Source organism: Oryzias latipes, chromosome 6, assembly GCF_002234675.1.
Source record: "Oryzias latipes chromosome 6, ASM223467v1".
NCBI classification, from domain to species: domain Eukaryota; kingdom Metazoa; phylum Chordata; class Actinopteri; order Beloniformes; family Adrianichthyidae; genus Oryzias; species Oryzias latipes.
The window spans coordinates 11,397,648-11,417,500 of record NC_019864.2 but is presented as its reverse complement, the minus strand read 5'-3'; the positions used below and the strand labels follow the sequence as shown (position 1 = coordinate 11,417,500).

At 40.9% G+C, this 19,853-nt stretch overlaps 1 protein-coding gene across 2 annotated transcripts in view; it reads right to left on the bottom strand.

Annotated features, from left to right (window-relative positions):
• Positions 1–19,853, bottom strand: part of LOC100304467 (peroxisome proliferator-activated receptor alpha) — a 34,749-nt gene that overhangs the window by 13,981 nt on the left and 915 nt on the right. Inside the window, exons 1-3 of one of the 2 annotated variants that reach the window (XM_023955647.1) lie at positions 10,542–11,053; positions 6,035–6,283; positions 3,990–4,153 (exon numbers count right to left, since the gene is read on the bottom strand). In XM_023955647.1, the coding sequence (XP_023811415.1) occupies positions 3,990–4,153; positions 6,035–6,242 (372 nt within the window). In that variant the 5' untranslated portion in view covers positions 6,243–6,283; positions 10,542–11,053. Of the gene's footprint in view, positions 1–3,989; positions 4,154–6,034; positions 6,284–10,541; positions 11,054–19,853 lie in introns of those variants that run through there. The other variant, XM_023955646.1, reaches the window with a different exon arrangement.

The window sequence follows — 19,853 nt, the reverse complement described above, 5'->3', positions numbered from 1 at the left end:
AATTTGTTAATGATAAATACTGTTTGTTTCTTGACTGTATATATATTTTCTTGGTCAATTGTCAAATTTCAGTTCTCAGATCAACTGAAAAACAGATATTAACAAAAAAAAGTAACTCTTGATGCTTATTTTGGAATATAATTACAAAAAGATACACAGACAGTCATATAACACATGGTGAGAGAGGGTACGTGTTCCTTTTCATTTTTTAAACTGAATTGTTACCTATTTTACAATTTTTTTAACATGTCCTGTCCAACAGCTGGGCAAACAGATGAGAGGTGAAGGCCTCTTGTGTTGGACATATTTTATTTTTATATTAAAAACAGGGGTTATGAATCTTCTAACAAACCAGAGGTATGTCTGAATAAACCCCTTTTGTGATCGAGGCCAAACTTTATTCTATTTTATCATATTTGAAAATCTTTTGTGTTGGACCGGACGGAAAAGGAAAGGAGGGAAGAAGAGAGAGAGAGATTCGGGAGGGGGAGATAGAAGGGTGATTATAGAAAAACCATGAAGCAGCATAAAGCAACAAGTTTCTGGATGGTTATACTCATTACGGTGAGGTTCAGATGTAATACAGGTCTATAAGGGCGGGGCCTGTCCAAACACACACACTCAAATGTTATAAACATACCTGTTGGCTCCAAAAATGTTCACATATCACAATACACAATACAAATAATGTTCACACACCCATACTTGTGCATTCAAACTAACTAGTGTGAAATATTTCATGCAATCACACAAAGTATTTGTTAAAAGGTGAGCTAACACATGTGCCCAAGAAAGGAGAGTGCCCAGTCATCCCCACACCAAGACCCTGCTGTAGCAGCAGCGGCAGCTAGAACCCCCCCGAGACCAGCACGGTAGCAGATAGAGAACAACCACGCCTCAAGTGGTCACATTCGCCACCTAGGCCAGGGCCAGCAGGACTGCCACGGGGGCCCCCAAAGCCAGTGAGCAGGGGGGCATGGGGGGGACAGAGAGTGCAAGCTCCAGCCTAACCAGGAGTGTGGTCCCCCCACTGCGCCAGGAGGGCCCAACGCGGGGCCCCGCCCCAGACGAGCACCCCACCACCACCCAGGAGTTCTGGGCATCCCCCCACCCCAACCCCAGGTACGAGCCAGGACCCCCTAAGGGAGACCCGCCCCTCGCTCCAGGCAGCCACCCACCCGGCCCACGGTTGGTCCAGGAGAGAGCAAGGCAGGGGCCAGCCATCCACACCCAGGAGGAGGACACCCAGGGGAAGAGGGGGTCCACAAGAAGTGTTTTAAACATGGCCTGACCAGGCTCGCCCACAGTTGTAAATTTGGCGAGGCTCAGCGCTCATGGGCAATAGAACATGTAGAGTAATTGCAAAAAATAAAGTTGACCACAGTAGACCACAATAGAACAGAACCCACACCACAGGGACTCGGACACCCGCCGGCTCAGTTGTGATGTGATCCCTGGCTCTTGGTTTAGCCAGAGAACTCAGGGATCCGTCTCCCTGCCTGGAGAGAGGGCTGCCGGGCCCAGGAAGCCAGCACCCAAGGGAAACAGCCGCCGTCGCTGAGGGCCTGTTTCCCCCCTCGAGGGATGGGGTAGGGGACAGATGGTCCGAGGTCCCACCTTCCTTGTGAAATGCATGTGTGTCTGTTTGTGAGGGTGTGTGTGTGCATGTATGTGTGTTTGTGTTGGAGTGTATACTTTGAGGGGTAAAGAGTGTGTGTACTAGGGGGGTGCAGTTAAAATTGGCGGATAGGATACTGAAAGGACATCTCCTGATTACTCATAGTGATGTCCAATAACCCTCCCCACCAGGGGGCCCTAAATGTTTAAGCTGCAGTTAAATTTGGCGGGTAGGGGTATTTTACTAAATTAACCTACTTCCCATTTTTTTTACATAAACAATGTATTCTTTTTTATTTCTTTATTTTGAAATTTTGACTCGATTCTAATTTTGTCTACTCTATATATCGAGTATTTCCTTGCTCAGTAGGGATACTAATGAGAAATAGACGTCTTTTTTAACTTACATTTTGTTTTTCTAATTTTCTGTTTTATTGCCGCAATTGGGGGATGTCAAGCCCTTTGTGATGTAAATGTTTGCATGAAAAGTGCTGTAAAAATGAGGCAGATGCATTGATTGAAGTATTGACCTCTAACCTAGTAACCTGCTGCCAGACATGAGTCCACACACAGCCGCAGAAGCAAGGGCAAGGTGACTGGCTATTCCCCTTTACCCAAGTGGGCTCCGGGCCACCATTGAGAGTCCACGTCATGACTTATGAGCGGAGCAACATTACAGGAGTCCTATTCATTCTGCTGCCATCAGGCAACACTGATGTTACATAAATAAAGCTGATCATTTGACCTAAAGCCCAAACAATGACATGGAAAAAAAGGCCTCAAGCCAGTAGGTGTTTATGCACCAGACTGCAACTTTATTTTTAACTCTTGTTTATAAAAAAAAAAAGGTCATGCTTAGCTCCACTAACTCCATAAAATAATAACAACTTCTTATATCTTGAGCTGGTTATGCTGATAAAGTATGCATAAAAAGAGGGCGAATCAGAGGCTGAATTTTATGACTATTACCGGTTATGTAAGCAGCACAAAATTATCGCTGTAGGAATATGGCTGCAAAAGAAAAGCAAAAAACCCCTAGAAATAATTTAACATTGCACCACCATCTTTGAAAGTTAAACATTTTCAAAAATCGTCAGTCGTTACATTTCTCTATGACAACGTTAGGTAACAAGTCACATGATGACAAATACGCCTAACTAACTGAATAGTGACAAATTTACAAATGCTAGTGTAGATCTGCTTAATGTCTTTATTTTCAAAAAGTTTGTATGGAAATTGAACAAAAAAAAATAAAGATCACAATCGTAAGGGATACAAAAGTTTCTTGGTACAAGTTACTTCTAAAAAATTGTTTTAGAAAAAAATATGTGATGAAAGAAAGAAAACTTTAGACATACTTGTGAGAGCACTTAAAGACTATTTTGTGTCCTTTGAAACTCCTTAACCTTTGTTTACATCAAACGTGAATAGCATGGCAGGGGAGTCCAGTTTCAATGTTAAGTCCATGTACAGCGTGAGCGTCGGGCTGTCAGCAGGTGGTCCAGAGATCAACCTAAGAATTCAACCAATCTGGAACTCAGCTTTGGCCTGTGAGGTGTTGATGTAATCAGCGGGTGGAGTCTGAACCAACATAAAGGAGAATTTGATTGTTCTCTTCCTGACCTTTAGGATATTTTTCCTATGTTTGTCTTTACAATAACAAAAAAAGCTTCTCTAATTCAACTCAACTTTTTAATTTTTCCTCCCTCTAACTAATGCGGGACAGGAAGTCGAAGGACCCCTGAAACCGTCCGTCATTCAGAAGCAGCTCCTGCAGTAGATGGTGACGCTCACCGTACTGGGAGAATCTCATGACATTGAAACATGATTACACTGGAACCCTTCAAAATAAATAAACCTGATCGCTCAACATCATCTGTCTTCCATGTGTTGTAAAGGCGATATACACTCAATGCTTCCATGTGGCTACGTGGCTAAAAACTTTACAGTAGCTCCTCCCACACGCATCTGGAGCATCAGGTTTATGGACAAGCGTCCAACGGCGAATTTGACTTGAGTCAAAAGAGAGGCAGCCAATGTAAAATTAAATATGGCATTTGGTGTGAACGTAGCATTAGAAAAAAGCTTGAGTTGTTTTTTGAAATGACGAGCAAACAATTAACTGAAATATTATTGAGCGACTCCCATGTGAAGCTTCCGATTTAAACAAGTCGCACAACATTTTTCTTCTGGTTTGGGTCAAACAAGTCTTAATTCTGTCATACGCGACTGAACAGTTGTAAATCTATCAAATATGTGTTAGCTAAACTGAAACAAAAGGTAGAACCCACAGAAGTGATCGGTGGAGGCGGAGCTTGCATTAAGGCTGCACCGCTTCCCTGCATGCTTCAGCTGAGCGGTCTTTGTCTCACCTTGCAACCCTCGCAGGCATGAACTCCATAGTGGTAGCCTGATGCGCGGTCAGCACACACCCGACACTCAAGATTGAGGGAGGAGGAGGAAGATGAGAACTCCTCCTGGCTCGATGCCAAGCCATAAACCACGGATGACGGGCTGGACGCTGGTGTCAGGGCATCTAAAGAAGACATGCAGTGGGTCAGTGGGAGCAACACTCCTATATCCCATTAGGTTAACAGGCGATTCCAGTTTTTCCTGAATGTCAAATTAATGAAGTCAGTGATTAGTTGTTCAAAAAGGATCTGATTTGATCTTCATTAGATCTTCTTTTAGTGGAACTTTACAAATTTCTTCTCTTTATATTGTTTCTTGACATGACCTGGTTTGACATTTCCATGTGGATCAGTTCAATTTTGAGGGCTCAATTAAACTATTTTAGTGTGAACGTATCTTTGGTGTCTGATTTAAAGAGTGTGTTTGATTTCTTGACTATTTAACTTGATTCAACATTTGCAAATTTGATCAAAATTTAGAAAAGAATCAAATGACTTTAAATGACTTTTTTAAATCCAAAGAAATAACCACTCTGTCATAACAATGCAGATAAAGAAAAGACCTGCACATAAAGCAATCTAATGAATAGAATTAAAGCATTAAGCATTAAATAAAAAGCAAACAGCCAAGAGCAGAATGCTACAGTTACAAACTGAAATGATTTGCTAATTGAATTGGCATTCTGACTTTAAACAACAACAAATTTATAAAGAAACTTTAACCTAAACTCATAAGATGAACTAAAAGGAACTTTACACATTTTGCAGAAGCAACTCTTCACCCTCAGGCCTTTGAGTGAAACCCTATGTGTTAAAATATATTTGCCTAAGGCCCATTGTAATTATCCATATTTAGCTATGAACTCGTTCTGCACAAATGTACTTATGAAACGATCTTTGTTTGTGAAATAAATGCTTTCAACCTAACACCAGAGGTGACTGGTAAGATGTTTTCATTAGCCATGTTCATCAAAGTGACACAGTCACGCTGCCGTGTTTATTTTTCCAAGCGTCGCAGGGTTATGCAGTTGTAGTACAGATCATCCTCGAGTGTGACGAGTCACAGGATTTACACATATGATGCCAACAGTTTTCTATTTCCAGCTTGTGTGATGGAGGGGGGGGGGGGGGGGCACCGTTGGTAGAATGGGCCTACTCCACAAAAAGCACAGAAGAAGCAGTACAGAACAGAGGCACAACGTCAGGCCACATGAGTTTAGGGGAAAGATGCCAGGACCAGGATAAGCGGCGTTTGGCAAGCGAGCTGTGTTTCCGCCTCCCAGACACACATGTTTCAACAGAGCCAGGACTAGAAGAACAGGCCAGTTTTGCTTCTTCTCCAATCTCTGTATTGCCTTAAACTAATAACCCCCCCCCCCCCCCCCACCCCCAGCACTCTCTGAGACTCTTCCATGACATCACCAAGTGCTCCTGCCCCTCCCACTCACATCTTCTGTTATTCTGTTTAATGATTATTTCACAGCCGTTGACAGCTTCTTCCCCGTGTTGCATAATTGTGTCAAAGCACAACATTGACCAGGAGTGTCTTTGAGGGGGGAAACGACAGAAAGCGGATGTTTCCCCCCCGAGGGGAAACCATGCGTGGCGTGGTGACTTTGGAATGTGGGAATTCTTCAAAGGATAGGGGGTAGGGAGACTGTGACAAGAAGAGAAGTCCGGTAGGTGCAAGCAAGAATGCAAAGTGAGTTTGTATTACACTTCTAACAAAAAACTACTCACAAAGTGCTTAAAAATGCAGGTTGCAACCATAAAACACAGGAAAAAACATGTTGAATTTTAAGATTTTTACAATGACATAAAAACCAACTTCTAGCTAAAAGAAAATGAAAAGAAGACAGAGAAATAATAGAAAAAGGATCACTATGGTGCAGAAATGAGGATTAAAGGACTTTAGTCTCTAGAAGCAACAACATTGACTGGTAGATAACTTCAAACCCACAAACCCTGTGTTTGTTGATGTGAATGCAGTTTTTTTTTTTTTTTACCTATGACAGTGGAACCTTCTGAACCATTGCTGGATGACTGGTACTCTGGGACATCAAAGGAGCTCAGGGCATCGTCGTCGATGGACTGGGAGATATCCTGGAGCTCATCCATGCTGCCCATGAGATCATCGTCCGCACACAAGGAGCTTTCTAGCACCGAGTCCTCCAAAGGGGATGGAGGGTGGTAGTGGCTCTCCATGTCGACCATCGTGGCGGAGGAGAAAGCTGGTGGCGCTGTCACACATCAGACTAGAAACCAAAAACATAAGAAAGAAGTGAAGGGAAAAACTGGTCATTTGGAATAATCAATTAAAACCTCCAACTTTTGGGGTACAGTGGTCCATCGTTTATTGCAGGAATTAGGTTCTATAAATTAACCCCCAATAGACACAATCTGCAAAAGTGGTCAACTTTATTTTTTGCAATTACTCTACATGTTTTAAGACTTTAAAACTCCTTACTACACATTTTATACACATTTACCAGACAGACATGAACATTTGGACACTTTTCTCTCTTGTTTAAGCACTTTTTAAAGCACTTCAGAGACATTTGCTCGTGATAAAAGATTTTTGTAATTTGGTGAACTGAATGCATTCTGTTCTGTACAGAAGACACAGCGCAAAGGTAATTGATTGATGGTCTACAGCCAATCAGGATGCAGAACACAATGCAATAAAAAAAGAAGCAAAATTGCACCAAAAAGAACGAGTTAACTGCAACGCCATGAAAAGTGAACCATATTATAGCCAGGGACCATTGTATATGATAAAAAGGATTTTCTTACAGCACACCATCTGCACCACACAATACTGAAACACACTCTGACAGTCCTTTCCCATACGTGGCCGGGTACAGTTACTACAAACGCCAGTTCAGCACTGTCTGCTCCTTTTGTCAGCCACACCATTGGCATCATAAACGTGGCTTCACACGTTCAGCACCACCTATGTTCTCAAGTCCAGAGATTGGTGCTTTGGCACTTCTCTGCAAGCAAACAAAGGGTTCTATGCCCAAGAAAGAACTAGGAATAATAAAAACTGTATTCAAATGAACTGGACTTTGGATTTTAGTCTTCTATATTGCATGAGCACTTTAACAGATATTAACCAGGGGTCAAAAACACAAACAATTACCTCAACGCTGTCATTATTTTTGACCCAACAAACCATCCAGATGCAGCATTGCACCAACTTACATCAACTAAAGGAAGACTTTCTGAAGAAGAGCAGCTTCTGACAGAACACAGACAGAATAATGCACAGACGTATTAGTATGTGGGGATATAAGTCAGTGGGCTGGATTAAGATGGCTGGGAAGAATGGCTCTGGTTTGAATCAAGGTGACAAAGGGGCTAGCTTGTCGTTGATCAATACTTATCTTCTGAACTGCAACATGAGGGGGAAGTTTGAGGTCCATACTTCATTAAGTGCCCAAAGGTGGGAAAAGTGGGTTGCATATTTTACCATTCGAGTATTCAAAGAGCACAATGAACTGGGTCAATCTTCTGTAAGCCCCTTTTATAGGACCCTGTAAAGAACATTAAACATGGGGGAGGAGAAGGAGAGTGACGGTTTGCTGAGCGTGTTAGCATATCTACAAGACAGCAGCTGCCGCCTGCGCTCAACCATCTCTCAAGTTAACTAATGGCAGCTTTTAGTTTAACCTCAACCTGTCTTGCACTGTTGAATATGGCACATTTGGAGAGGAGCAAGACTGTGAGATGTCAAAAAATAAATCCATGGCATCTCGGTTGAGAAGATTTTTGAATGTAGAGACAGTTTACTCTTTACTCAGCTTTAAACGTTAGGAAATATTGTAAGGAACTCGACGGTTTTTATGTCAGATGATGAGGATATGTTTAAAACATCTTAGTCCTTTGTTTTTAAATGTTTAAAAACCTTACCAGGCAACATGGAAAACTACTGCCATGTTCCCACCAGCCTTGGCAACATACGTTCAAGTGACTACTTCCAATGACTACTTCCGTAAACGCCCCTAAATGCATGTTTCTGGCTTCATGCGTAGCTATGCACGTTTTTAAGTCAGTTTTTTGGGCTCTACGTACAAAGTGTGCAGCTATTGAACGTGCATTGAAAGTTAAACCAGTTGTACCAGTTGAGCAATCGAGGACTCAGATTTGGATGATGTCCCTTTTTATTTCATGGTAGTGCCAACCGTTGAAAAGTGTTCATAGAGGAGAAATTACTAATTGTGATTTGTCCTGGGTCGGAATGATATGACATCAAGTCTTCATATATCAGAATAGAGCTGTGAAAGAAAAAGCCTGGAGCAAGATTTGCACCGCTTTGACAATTTGCTCCAAGCCTCTTCCAACCGCGCGTACATGCGCTAGTATCGGGAATCGACAGTCCAGTGTGAACACCATGTGCTAAAAGTGCGTTCAAGAACCCAAATTCAGAATCACTTGCCCGGTATGTACATAGCATAACACTCACGACTATCAACACGCAATGGCTGCGGTAACAGGTTATAAAAAATAACTAAAGTTAATTTGTGTTCATAAAATCCAATCTCAGAGGATGTTGATTGGGTTAGACAAGCTCTTGACATGATTCATTTCATGGAATTGTATTTGATAAGTGAAAATACATATTAAGATTTTCACTTATTACACAATAAATCAACTCTGCTCTTTTTTTTAAATAAAAGTGCAAAAAATACATATTTATCAGCCTATAAAATAATCTCAAAGTTAATATTCTACTTTAGTCAAAATGGCAAAAAAAAACGTTATAAGGAAAGTTTAACGGCATTCACCAATAACTTATAGTTTTGGGTGTAGAACCGCGCTAACTCAATGAGTTGTGGAGTAGAAAATAAAGCACTCGCACTACAGTTAAATTCATTTTTTACGAAGAATTAAACCAAATTCAAAGAACTCTTGTGTCAGCTGATACCCTCTTTGAGGATCTCACTCTACTATGGACTTGGAGTTCTGAATGGAGGCAGTGTTAACATTTATAGCAGAGTAAACCTCTTCTGTATGCAGCTTCCACCCTCTGACCCTCTGGGTTTCCCTAAAAGGACATCCAGTTCCATACATTCACTTCACTCAGCATGATCTGATTATAATACTGCTTTAAGAGGGAGGAAATGAGCCAAATCCCTGCCAAACACCAGTAATTACAAATATTCTATTGATAAAATAACTCAAATCTGTAGTTTTGAAGGTCACTCAAAACTTCTTAGTCAAGAAATTGATGCATTTTCATGAATCTGAATGAAGTTTTTGGTCAACACCTCGTGAGTATGGCATGAGTTTCTATTTCATTATTAAACAAAAGTCAGATATCCAACGCTTGACTTTCTCCAGCAAGCAGCAATGGAGCGATGGACCGAGCTAACCTCATGTTTCCATCAACATACATAAGAATGTAAACAAACAGAGCTGATTAGCTGGAGAGGTTTAGTGGATTGGCTCTGAGAAAGAGACAGACACGAGGATAGAGAGGAATGCCTGTTCAGCTACATTTCAGTCGTCTGCTATGTGTGAGAGAGCAAGCGAAGCAGGGGAAAGAAGACAACACTTGTTCCTATGGTAGCAACAAGCTTTTGTCTCATTGGTCAAGGCCTCTCTTGTACTAGCCTAACCAGGCTTGGTAGGGAGACCAAAGGCATTGGTTAAAATGTGGTTACAGGGGTGTAAAAAAAGACTATATCAATGAAAAAGCCATGGAAATTCCTTCAAGAACAAATCATGCTTTGGCACCAGAAGCATGACCGGGCTTGTTAGGACTGGCACAAGTTTATGAAGGTCAAACGGACAGTTATACATCTATGTGAATATCTTAAAGGACATTTAATATTTAATCAGTCTCTACCAGTGTAACACAAATTGCCTGTGTCTGTGTTGCACTTGTCACCAAAAGCAATAATGAATCCCCATGCAACCACTAAAAACGGGTGGTTGGCTTTTTGGGCTACATGCCAGCCATCTGAGAAAAACGTAAGCGATTACACTAAATAATTAATTTCAGCAGCACTGTGGGGGCTCAGAATACTCATTCAAAAATTACTTATGACAACTACTGTTTATTCGATGACGGAAAACACTTTTTAAAAATAAAATTAGAACAAACTAATCACATAATTACTCAAAAAAGAGACATATAAAACTCTACAATTAGGCCTTTTGGAAGTAGGAAGAAATTCGGTAAAATCCAACAAAAAAAAGATTCTGTTGTACTATTTCTGACTGCATTTTGTAGGCAATACATATATTCCTGTGGCAACGAGGCAGAAAGCTAATAATTCTATGACAAAAATCCAATAAGAGAGAAATCTAATGGCACATTGGATTTCTTATCAAAAGAGCTGATTTTGTGTGAGCTTGTCCTGCTAGACCTTTGAACAAAGCCACTGTTGTTTTGACAAGAAAACTTTTCCATATGTACAGCCCCCCCCCCCCCCCCCCCCCCAAAAATGCATTGATTTATATTACAAGAAGAGGTGAGAACATCACTGCAAAGCACTTTTATCCTACCTTTTTAATCCAAGGACTTGAACTGTGTAACTCTGGCTTCATCAACATGAAGTGTAGTCTCTTCTATGAGTCTCAATAAGGAGTCAGTTCATGTTTGTGTGCGTGTGCACGTATGGCCGACAGGTTAATGTTTATCTCGTGGTTTTTGTGGTCTGAGGGCTTCCAGACCTGTGAGATGAACCCTCCAGTGGGCATTAGAGTGGTCATAGAGAGCCAATACGATATGATTGGGCTGGCCCCTCAGCATGTTCATATTTGAAGAGTTAAAACGATGAGCTCCAAATGTACTCTTGCTGCTGTGTAAACACTCAATCGGACCCTTATCGGTTTAGTTTGATATGCTGGCAGGCGTGCTCTCATCGCTATGGAGACTGAGCAAAGTACAGCCAGTTGAAGTGATTGATATTAGCCCTTCTGTAATGGACCAGTTAAAAGAACACTCAGAAATCGTATCAAGAATCCTTTTCCTAGTTTAGGGTAACAGCATTTACAAGAACGTACATCCGTCCACTCTATTTAAGAATAAAAACACATCTCAAAAGATGGTTGCTATAGAAGAGAAACAATGAATTTGAAGGGAAAAGCGTACATGTGTACATTTAACAGAAGATGATATGTAGGGCAGCAAAAATTAATTAATTAAAAAAACCTTTCAAACCCTTTTGTTTGTATGTCTGCAGACGTGAAATGATAAGGTGGCTATTCATCTAAAAGATTCATCAGCTGCTGTAACTCCTTCCCATAAGTTTGGGCCATAAACTTTATGTCTTGTAATCTTTGTAAAAACCCCTATGTGATCTTTGATAGTTTTCCAAGGTAAGCAAATCAACTTCGTAGTAAAGTCAATTTTTTTATCAGCTTATATTGGAAGTCACTAGAAGGAAAAGTCAAGAAATGCCTTTCCTTTCATGACTGGTAGAAAAACTAACCACAAAGGAGAAAGAAGTTACTTTCATTCATTTTCTTAGACTTCAAATCTAGATTTTAAATTGTGGAGCACTTTGGTGCTGACAGGTACATTTTTTTTACGTTTTTAGATTTCAAGAAAAAATAAAGACTTTTTTTGAATTGACAAATGGGATGTTTTTGCCCTTCAGAAAATGCATAAGTCCAAGTTTGTCACTAGTTTGAAATAAAAGACAAAAGAGGTTGTTAGTTCATTTCAACTGTGATGTTTTCTTTCTCAAGATGAGCTGATAATTTCATCCGTCTACTTGAGAAATAATCAGTCAGTTGCTCAAACCTTTATTGACTTCCCAATGTTTGCAATTTTAAAATAATAACTAGGGGTTTCAAAATGATCCCAAGTTGGAGGGCTATCCAGTTGGGAGACAACCAGAGCAGAATGTGATATGTGATGGTCTAATGTCACCTCAGAGGTCGGCTGAGATCTGGCCCCTGCTGTTGGCTGTTTATAGCACATCATTACGTGGAGGAAAGTTGGCCTGATGTCATGTTAGATGTTGAGTAAAAGCAAAACAAATGTCCGTAATAACTGTTTACAGCAGCCGTTTTCATTATTAAGAATTCCTGTCCATTGCTGCAAGTTACAAGTCTTAATATAAGTATCACCTTTTTGTGAAAACTTCCCTAAATATTCCATTTAAGGTCATTTAGAACAGATTAAATTGTGACATTTTGGGGCACAAGTGTGAGATGAATAACCATCCCAGAATCTGTTGATCTTGTTAGCAGAGATTTAACAGAACAACCAAGTTATGAGCAAGCACTTATGATCTGTACAGTTTCTGTCTGTAAGAGAGTAATATTTATCAGAGTTGACACAGCTGATGTAGAAGTCTGACCCCTGCACAGCCACAGCTAAGCTGGGTACCTCTGTGTATCAACAGCTGAGCTGGTGGTGCTTCTGACCCTCAACGTTCCCAGATGTCTGAAATACCAGCAGACAGAGCAACTACACTATCCTTGAGCAACTTTTTTTCCAGCTCTCTGCCAAGTCCTGTCTCCTAGCTGCCCCTTTCTCCTCATTTCCAAACGCTGTCGCCATTTCAAAATTTCCTTGTACTTTCTCCAAGCTGTAAATTTCAAAGTGGAGAAACCACGATCGTTTCCAGCTGCTTTAACCTCTTGACAAATGTAGGACAGGAGTTAAAGTGTCAGTAAAAAAAGCATCGTGAATGGTACAACCATGGAATTAGGGCTGGGCGATATGGCCGATTTTATTTCTTTTAATTCGATTTCCGATTTTTTCTGACCCCCCCCCCTCTTCTTAAGGAAAGCAATAAGTACAAACGGCAGACAACTTAAAGCAAATTTTGATTGATTTAATCAAACGCAAGAAAAATGTAACCCCCATTTCTGGGATGAATAATAAATAAATGAACAGACTCTTGGAATCAAAGTCCCAGCTGTGTTTTATGTCACACTTTGTAGTCTAGACTAAAGGAGACAAACATTCACCTTGAGAGTAACTCCATTTTCTAAAGGATTAACAATACAGCTCATATCTGGGGTCTAAGGTTTTAATTAACTTAATAAACCCCGTCTTCTCCACGGTATATATGGGCACCATGTCTTTGGCTATATGCAAATGTGTCCCACGAGATATAAACTAGAACTGGGACGGTGTGGGACTTTTGATCACCGAGCTGATGAAGCAGCAGGAGTCGCGCTCGTGGTCAGCCATATTCCACCGCCACCACCCCACCCACCTCACCCACCGCTGCCGCCGCACACAATATCCTCCGGCTCCCGCGTCGCAAATGAATACTGGTACAAGTTATAATTACAATGCAGTATTCTTTATCAACAAATAACAGTAACAACTAACTATTTAACTAATGATCAGCACGCTGCACATGTGTGTAAGAGGAAGAAGCGCATGCCACGCAAGAATGACTGAGAGCGTGCACAAGTGTTGTGGGTGCGCGCGCAAATGTTGCAGGCAAATGTTGCAGCATGGGCTCTCTTCCTCCACGTCTATGGCAGTAAACCAATCCCAGTTCTAAACGATAGAGAATTTTATTCCTTTCTTGGGAACAAACTTCCCACTCTCACTGGTAAGCAAGCTGTCCCTTGCTGTTTCGTGTGTGCTATGATGTTGATGTTTGTCGCTTGCCATACTGCCGTGTGAATGGGTACCATGTCTTTGGCTATATGCAAAGCGACCGCTTCGGTGATGATGCGGCAGGAGTCGCGGTCAAGTTATTCTGTAAATCGCCCCTAACAAAAATTTCAAATTAATTCATTCAATCGACTTTTCGCCCCAGGCCTATGTGGAATAGCATAAAACATTTGAAAATTGATCTATGTTGTGTCCGAATCCCTTCACTACTTAGTGTACTATATAGTGCGTTCATCATTTTTAAGGGATTTCCAAATCTACAGTACCTAAAATCGAGCATTCTAGAAATTTCCCAAAAGTCTGGGAAAAATTAGTGTGCATCAATGGTTACTGGATTAGTGTATACAGACCACAATGCACTGCATTTGAAGGATTTTTCATGTGAAAAATTTTTTTTTTATAAATCATCTACATTTTCATCTTGAGAATTCAATGGATTCTCTAAATAGTCTTTGTAAAATGTTCATACTTATTTTGGGAAATTGTTTTGGCATTAAAAAAATGTAGTGAGCATGGGGTCCGAATTGCTTTAGAAAATCCAGTCTACTAGATAGTCCCGCACTATATAGTTTATTAGAAGTTAGCAAGTAGGGAGGTAATTCGGACACAATATGTAAATATTATCAACATATCACCCCTTTAAATCCATAGCTTCAATAGTACATCGATTGAAATAACAAAACACTTGCAAAAACAAAGAAAAAAGTTTTTTTCCCTATTCAAATGACTTCACAGGCCTTTCTGCTCTGTTTCAGAGCAGCAGAGAAGGGTTTTAGCAAACACAAACCCAACAAGAACAACAGGAAGCTGAGAGATGTCTGTCTTCAGCTGCAGCTGTGTGTATTTTATGTCATTTTCTGACATGACTGTGGAGTTAGGCTCCCCTTCGTCGCTGCAAGACAGCCTTTGTTTTTGTGGGAAGAGTATCAACCACATATGCTCAGTGACAGATCAACTAAAGTGACACTCTAGGGTCACTGAGTGCAACTAAAGACTCTAGCATAGAACAAGTACTATGGTCTGAAAATACTGTTATGCTTCCTCTAAAATGTAGCTCACAACTCACTTTAAAGTCTTACAAGCAACACTATATCACCTAAAGCATTCTCTCACCCTTTCGATCAGAATCAGGTGTACTAATCACTTGGCCTGGGCACAGGTGTATAAAATCAAGCACTCGGGCATGCAGACTGTTTTTCCCAACATTTGTGAAAGAATGGGCCGCTCTCCGGAGCTTAGTAAATTTGAGCCAGGGACTGTCACAGGACGCCACCTGTGCAAAAAAATCCAGTTGTGAAATTACCTCGGCTTTAAATATTCCACAGTTAACTGTCCGCTCTATCATAACAGAATGGAAGAATTTGGGAACAACAGCAACTCAGCCATGAAATGGTAGACCAAGTAAACTGACGGAGAGGGGTCAGCGGATGCTGAAGTGCAAAGAGGTCGCAGACTTTCTGTACAGTCAATTGCTACAGAGCTCCAAACTTCATGTGACCTTCAGATTAGCCCAAGTACAGAGCACAAAGAGTTTTGTGGAATGGGTTTCCATGGCCGAGCAGCTGCGTCCAAGCCAGATTTCACCAAGTGTGATGCAAAGCACCTAATGTAGTGGTGTAAAGCACGCCACCACTGGATTCCAGAGCAGTGGAGACGCCTTCTCTGGAGAGATGAATCACACTTTTCCATCTGGCAGTCTGTTAGACGAGTCTGGGTTTGGAGGTTGCCAGGAGAACGGTACATTTCTGACTGCATCGTGCCGAGTGTAAAATTTGGTGGTGGAGGAAAATGGTGTGGGGTTTAATTTTCAGGACTTAGACTTGGCCCCTCAGTTCCAGTGAAAGGAACTCTGAATGCTTGGGGATACCAAAACATATTGGGCAATTCCATCCTCACAACCTTGTGGGAACGGTTTGGAGTGTCCCCCTTCCTCTTCCAACATGACTGTGCACCAGTGCATAAAGCAAGGTCCATAAAGATGTGGATGACAGAGTCTGGTTTGGATGGACTTGCCTGGCCTGCACAGAGTCCAGACCCGAACCCAATAGAACACCTTGGGATGAATTAGAATGGAGGCTAAAGAGCCAGGCCTTCTGCACTAACATCAGTGTGTGACCTCACCAATGCGCTTTTCTACTGTTTACTAGCGCATGTCCGTCACCTACAGTTGGAAGAGGCTTGGTGTGAAATGTCAAAGCGATATAAATTGTGCAAATCTTAGTCCAGGCTTTTTCTTTCACAGCTCTATTCCGTTATATATGAAAGACTTTCTGTCATATCATTCTGGCGAGCACAAACCACAATTATTCTCCTCCATCATTAATTTTCAGACAGTAGTACTTTCATGAATTAAAAGGAATGCTTTCCATACAGCATTGCCAAATCCAAGTCCGTGATTGGTCAAATTCCAACTAGGTTTAACTTTCAGCAGGTGTTCAATGGACACACGTTTTGTATGTACAGCCAGAGAAAACTGTCTTAACAATGTGCGTAGCTTTGCTCAAACGCAAGAGTTTTGAAGCCAAAAACACGAGTTTACAAAGACTTCATTGGAAGTGGCCGCTTAAACGTGCGTTGCAGAGGGCGTTGTGATCAAGGCTTTTGGAAAAATTTGTCGAACTTCCACTTTTAGTAGAAACAGCCTTCAAACTGATTTTGTAGCATGTGGTTTGTTGCTACAAGTCTGAAGTCGTAAAACTAAACAGACGGACGGGTCGACCTTACTCCAAACAACAGAAGCCCAAGAGAGCGGGATGCAGGATAAAAAAAAAAATCACTAAAAAGATCAGTAATAAATAAATAAATAAACTATTTATCACCCCCCCTAATATTTCATATTTCACTAAAGAAGAGTGTCATGGATATTTGCTCTTCACGTTAGTCCATGGATGTAAGGTCCGTTTGGCTGTGTACTAAAGATAAGAATAAACTCCTAGGAACATCATCACAATAATAGCTGACGCCACAACAGAAACACAAAGGCCAGTCAGTCGTGGTGAGATTTACTTGTAGCAGCTTTTAAAAACTGGTGTCAGTTCATACTGCACAAACAGATAATGGTTTAAGCTTTGGCAAGAAGAGTCGGTACATCCTAATACATTTGGAGATATGCAGCAGTACTGGGCCCCTTATCTCTGGACAATGTTGTTGGCAGTTATGATTGTCTTTTCATTCTAAAATGACAGCAGAGAGTATAGGTTCTTTATCAGTGGAGGCTGCAGCAATGTCATATAGCTCTTACCTCACAAACAAAGCAGGGGGAAACATGCTAAAGATAGTATAAAAGTGAATATATGTAAAAAAAATAATAATAATAAAAAAGAACATTCTCCTCATTCATTCCATGCTCTCCCGTTTTTGTAAAAAGGTTTTGAAGAAGGGGACAAAAAAAAATACTATGAAGCGGATTTGTTGGTTGCACCAACTAGACATATGGAGAATATTTGCATATGTTCACTCATTGTTATGATCCTTCTTGTGTTTCCTTTTGCCGAGATTCAGCTGACATCCAGGAAGCCATCCTGAACATTAGTCCAGACAATCTCCTGTTCAGAGCTGCTTACTATAAACCTGGCTGGAGGCCCCCAATCCTATTCTACTCTCAGGGACTTTACCATAAGGAAGGCTCAAGGGGAGAAGACCTGGGTCAGATAAAGGTCAAAGCTTGCTGATGTCGGGCACAAGCTGGAAAACAAGAAGATAGCAAATAAGATATTAGGACTGGACTAAAAATAAAAGACTTCCCTTTTGTCTGTGTGTATTATTTCAGGTAAGAAAGTGAAACCTGATCTAAGAGGTCCAGTGTGAACAGCAAATCTGCAGAGCTTAGCAGGTGGCTGTAAAGTGGTTGGTCATGGATAATATTAGAAGCCCTCAGACGCTGTTTATTTGTTCTACTTTTCATCCAGTAAAAGTAACTATTTCATTATTTTTGTTTTAAATAGTGTGTGATATTTTATAGTTTTAGCTGATAACTTATTAGGGATAATAGTGAAGGTATAATTTATTCTAATTTCAATAGTATGCAAATAAAAAATAGTAATAATCCAAATTATACCAAAAAAAATCTTTCTCAACACCAATTCATTTTTCTGGAAGTAGCTGCTACTGGGACACCTGAACTTTTTCTGTGTTCAGTTAGGAAGAGAACCTGAAAGTCCTGTTTGAGGGGCCGAGTTGAAACATCGTTACTTCACATTCTGTTCTTGTCTCTCCCTCTCCAAGCTTAGAGGGCTCTCTCTCTCTACCTTCTGGTGCATTGTGGGTAGAATTTGGGACAAAGAAATACACATTTAAAGCAGCAGCAGCAGATAAAAGTCACACTTGTCAATGTCACCACCGCATGTCAAAGTTGGAGGAAAAGAAAACAGAGGAATGTGACGAACACAACAATCGCTAAAGGCCGTCTTTGAGCAAGGCAGTTTTAAAACACACACTTTTCCAACCTGTTACAGCACCCCCACCCTACTGATACTCACCTGCCTCTTTCTTAACAACTGAATCTCCATCTACCATCTGATCAACGTTTGCTTAAAGATTTAACCGTCACATTTTTCTCTTACACCAAAAAAAGTTTTTTTCACGGATAAATTACACAACTATGAATTGACTTTAACCAGCACACATCAGAAAGATAAGATGTAGTAAAAGATCTTTGAACCCAAGGTACACGACACGTTGCAATGCAGACTGAACTAAGGAGTTGGTTAATGCTTACAGACTAGTGCAAGAGACTTACAGTACTTGGAAAAGCAGCCTGGAACTAACACATTTTTTTTGTCATCACGTACACAGAAACCCTTAACTTTCACTTATCAATTTAGTGTCACTCTGGTTGCAAACTCTAAAAGCCACTTCTCATAATAACTCATTCTGACGGCAGGCGAACCCACATACAAGAGAGCCATGTTTCCAAAATAAAAAAAAAAATTGCTACTAACAAATGAAAGCTGTGAGGTGGTGGAACTTGAAACCAAAATCGGTGACAAGTGGAGCTGCAAAAGGATTGCATGTTTGGTTACCAGGAACACCGTTAGGGCAGATTTTGTTGATTGTTTTTTTTCTCTGGGATGTGTGTGGTGGGTGGGTGGGTGGGTGGGTAGGGGAGTCACGTAGAAAGAGCTACACATCGATCATGGTTTCCCTTTTTTGTGCCACAAAATCTGAAGCTACGTTTACACCGCTTTCGACCACTTTCACCTAGAAGTCTAAGTAAACGCGCATGAACAATTTGCATTGAAAACTCTGGCAATTACATATAGCTCTGCAAGTTTTACGACAGTTTTCAGGCTCTGCGCACAAAATTTTCATTGAAAGTTAAAAACTTTCATTTAACGGAATAAAGCTGTGAAAGAAAAAGCGAGATTCGCAAACTTTGCACCCCTTCAACATTTTGCATCAACCCTCTTCCAACTGTATGTGGCGGACATTTGCTAGTAAAGAATAAAAAAAAGTGCAAGAAGAAGAAGCCCCTCCCTGTTTGTCCAATATGAAGACCACATGCTAAACTGGTCATGTGACGCGCAGATGCATTACACACACACAGACACACAAAAAGGCTCAAAGCTGTAAAAATTCAGACAATCAGTCCTAATCAATGATAACTGCTTTCTGCATTTCTGCAGCTTATTGACGGTGCAAAAGTGAACTGGTAGCCTGGATGTTCATAAATGAATTATTATAAAGGGAAGAAAATAATGTGGTTGGTGTTACTCACTTGTTCAACAAGAATAAGACATAACGGTCATGGGCTACGGTTGGACCAAAGAGGTGATCATCTGTGGCTGTTATCCTGTAGCGTACCCAATGATTGTCATTCATTTCAAAATATTAGAAATAGTTAGATATAATTATTTATCCACTACACATTTTTGCAACTCGTTTCTTGAATGCGTTCTCGAACATCTGGACAGACTGAATGCCATGCCTGATGGCAGGAAGAGGCGTGTTGTGCCACTCACAAAGCCCTGCTGCCCTGTTATTGCACTTTAGGTCCCTCTCTAATCATCTTTTCATCTATGGTAAAAGTATTCCTAACGGTCTTTTAATTGTGATTATGCCGTTTTTAGGCAAAAATAAAAAAACTTGTAGAATTTTAGGGTAACTCACACCCCCAACATGTGCATAAAATAGTGGTAGCTATATTGGAGCTATCCAGCCGTGCAGTCCTGAGCGAGATGCCAGCTCAGACAAAGACGTACGTGGATCTATTTGTCTGCAAGTGGATG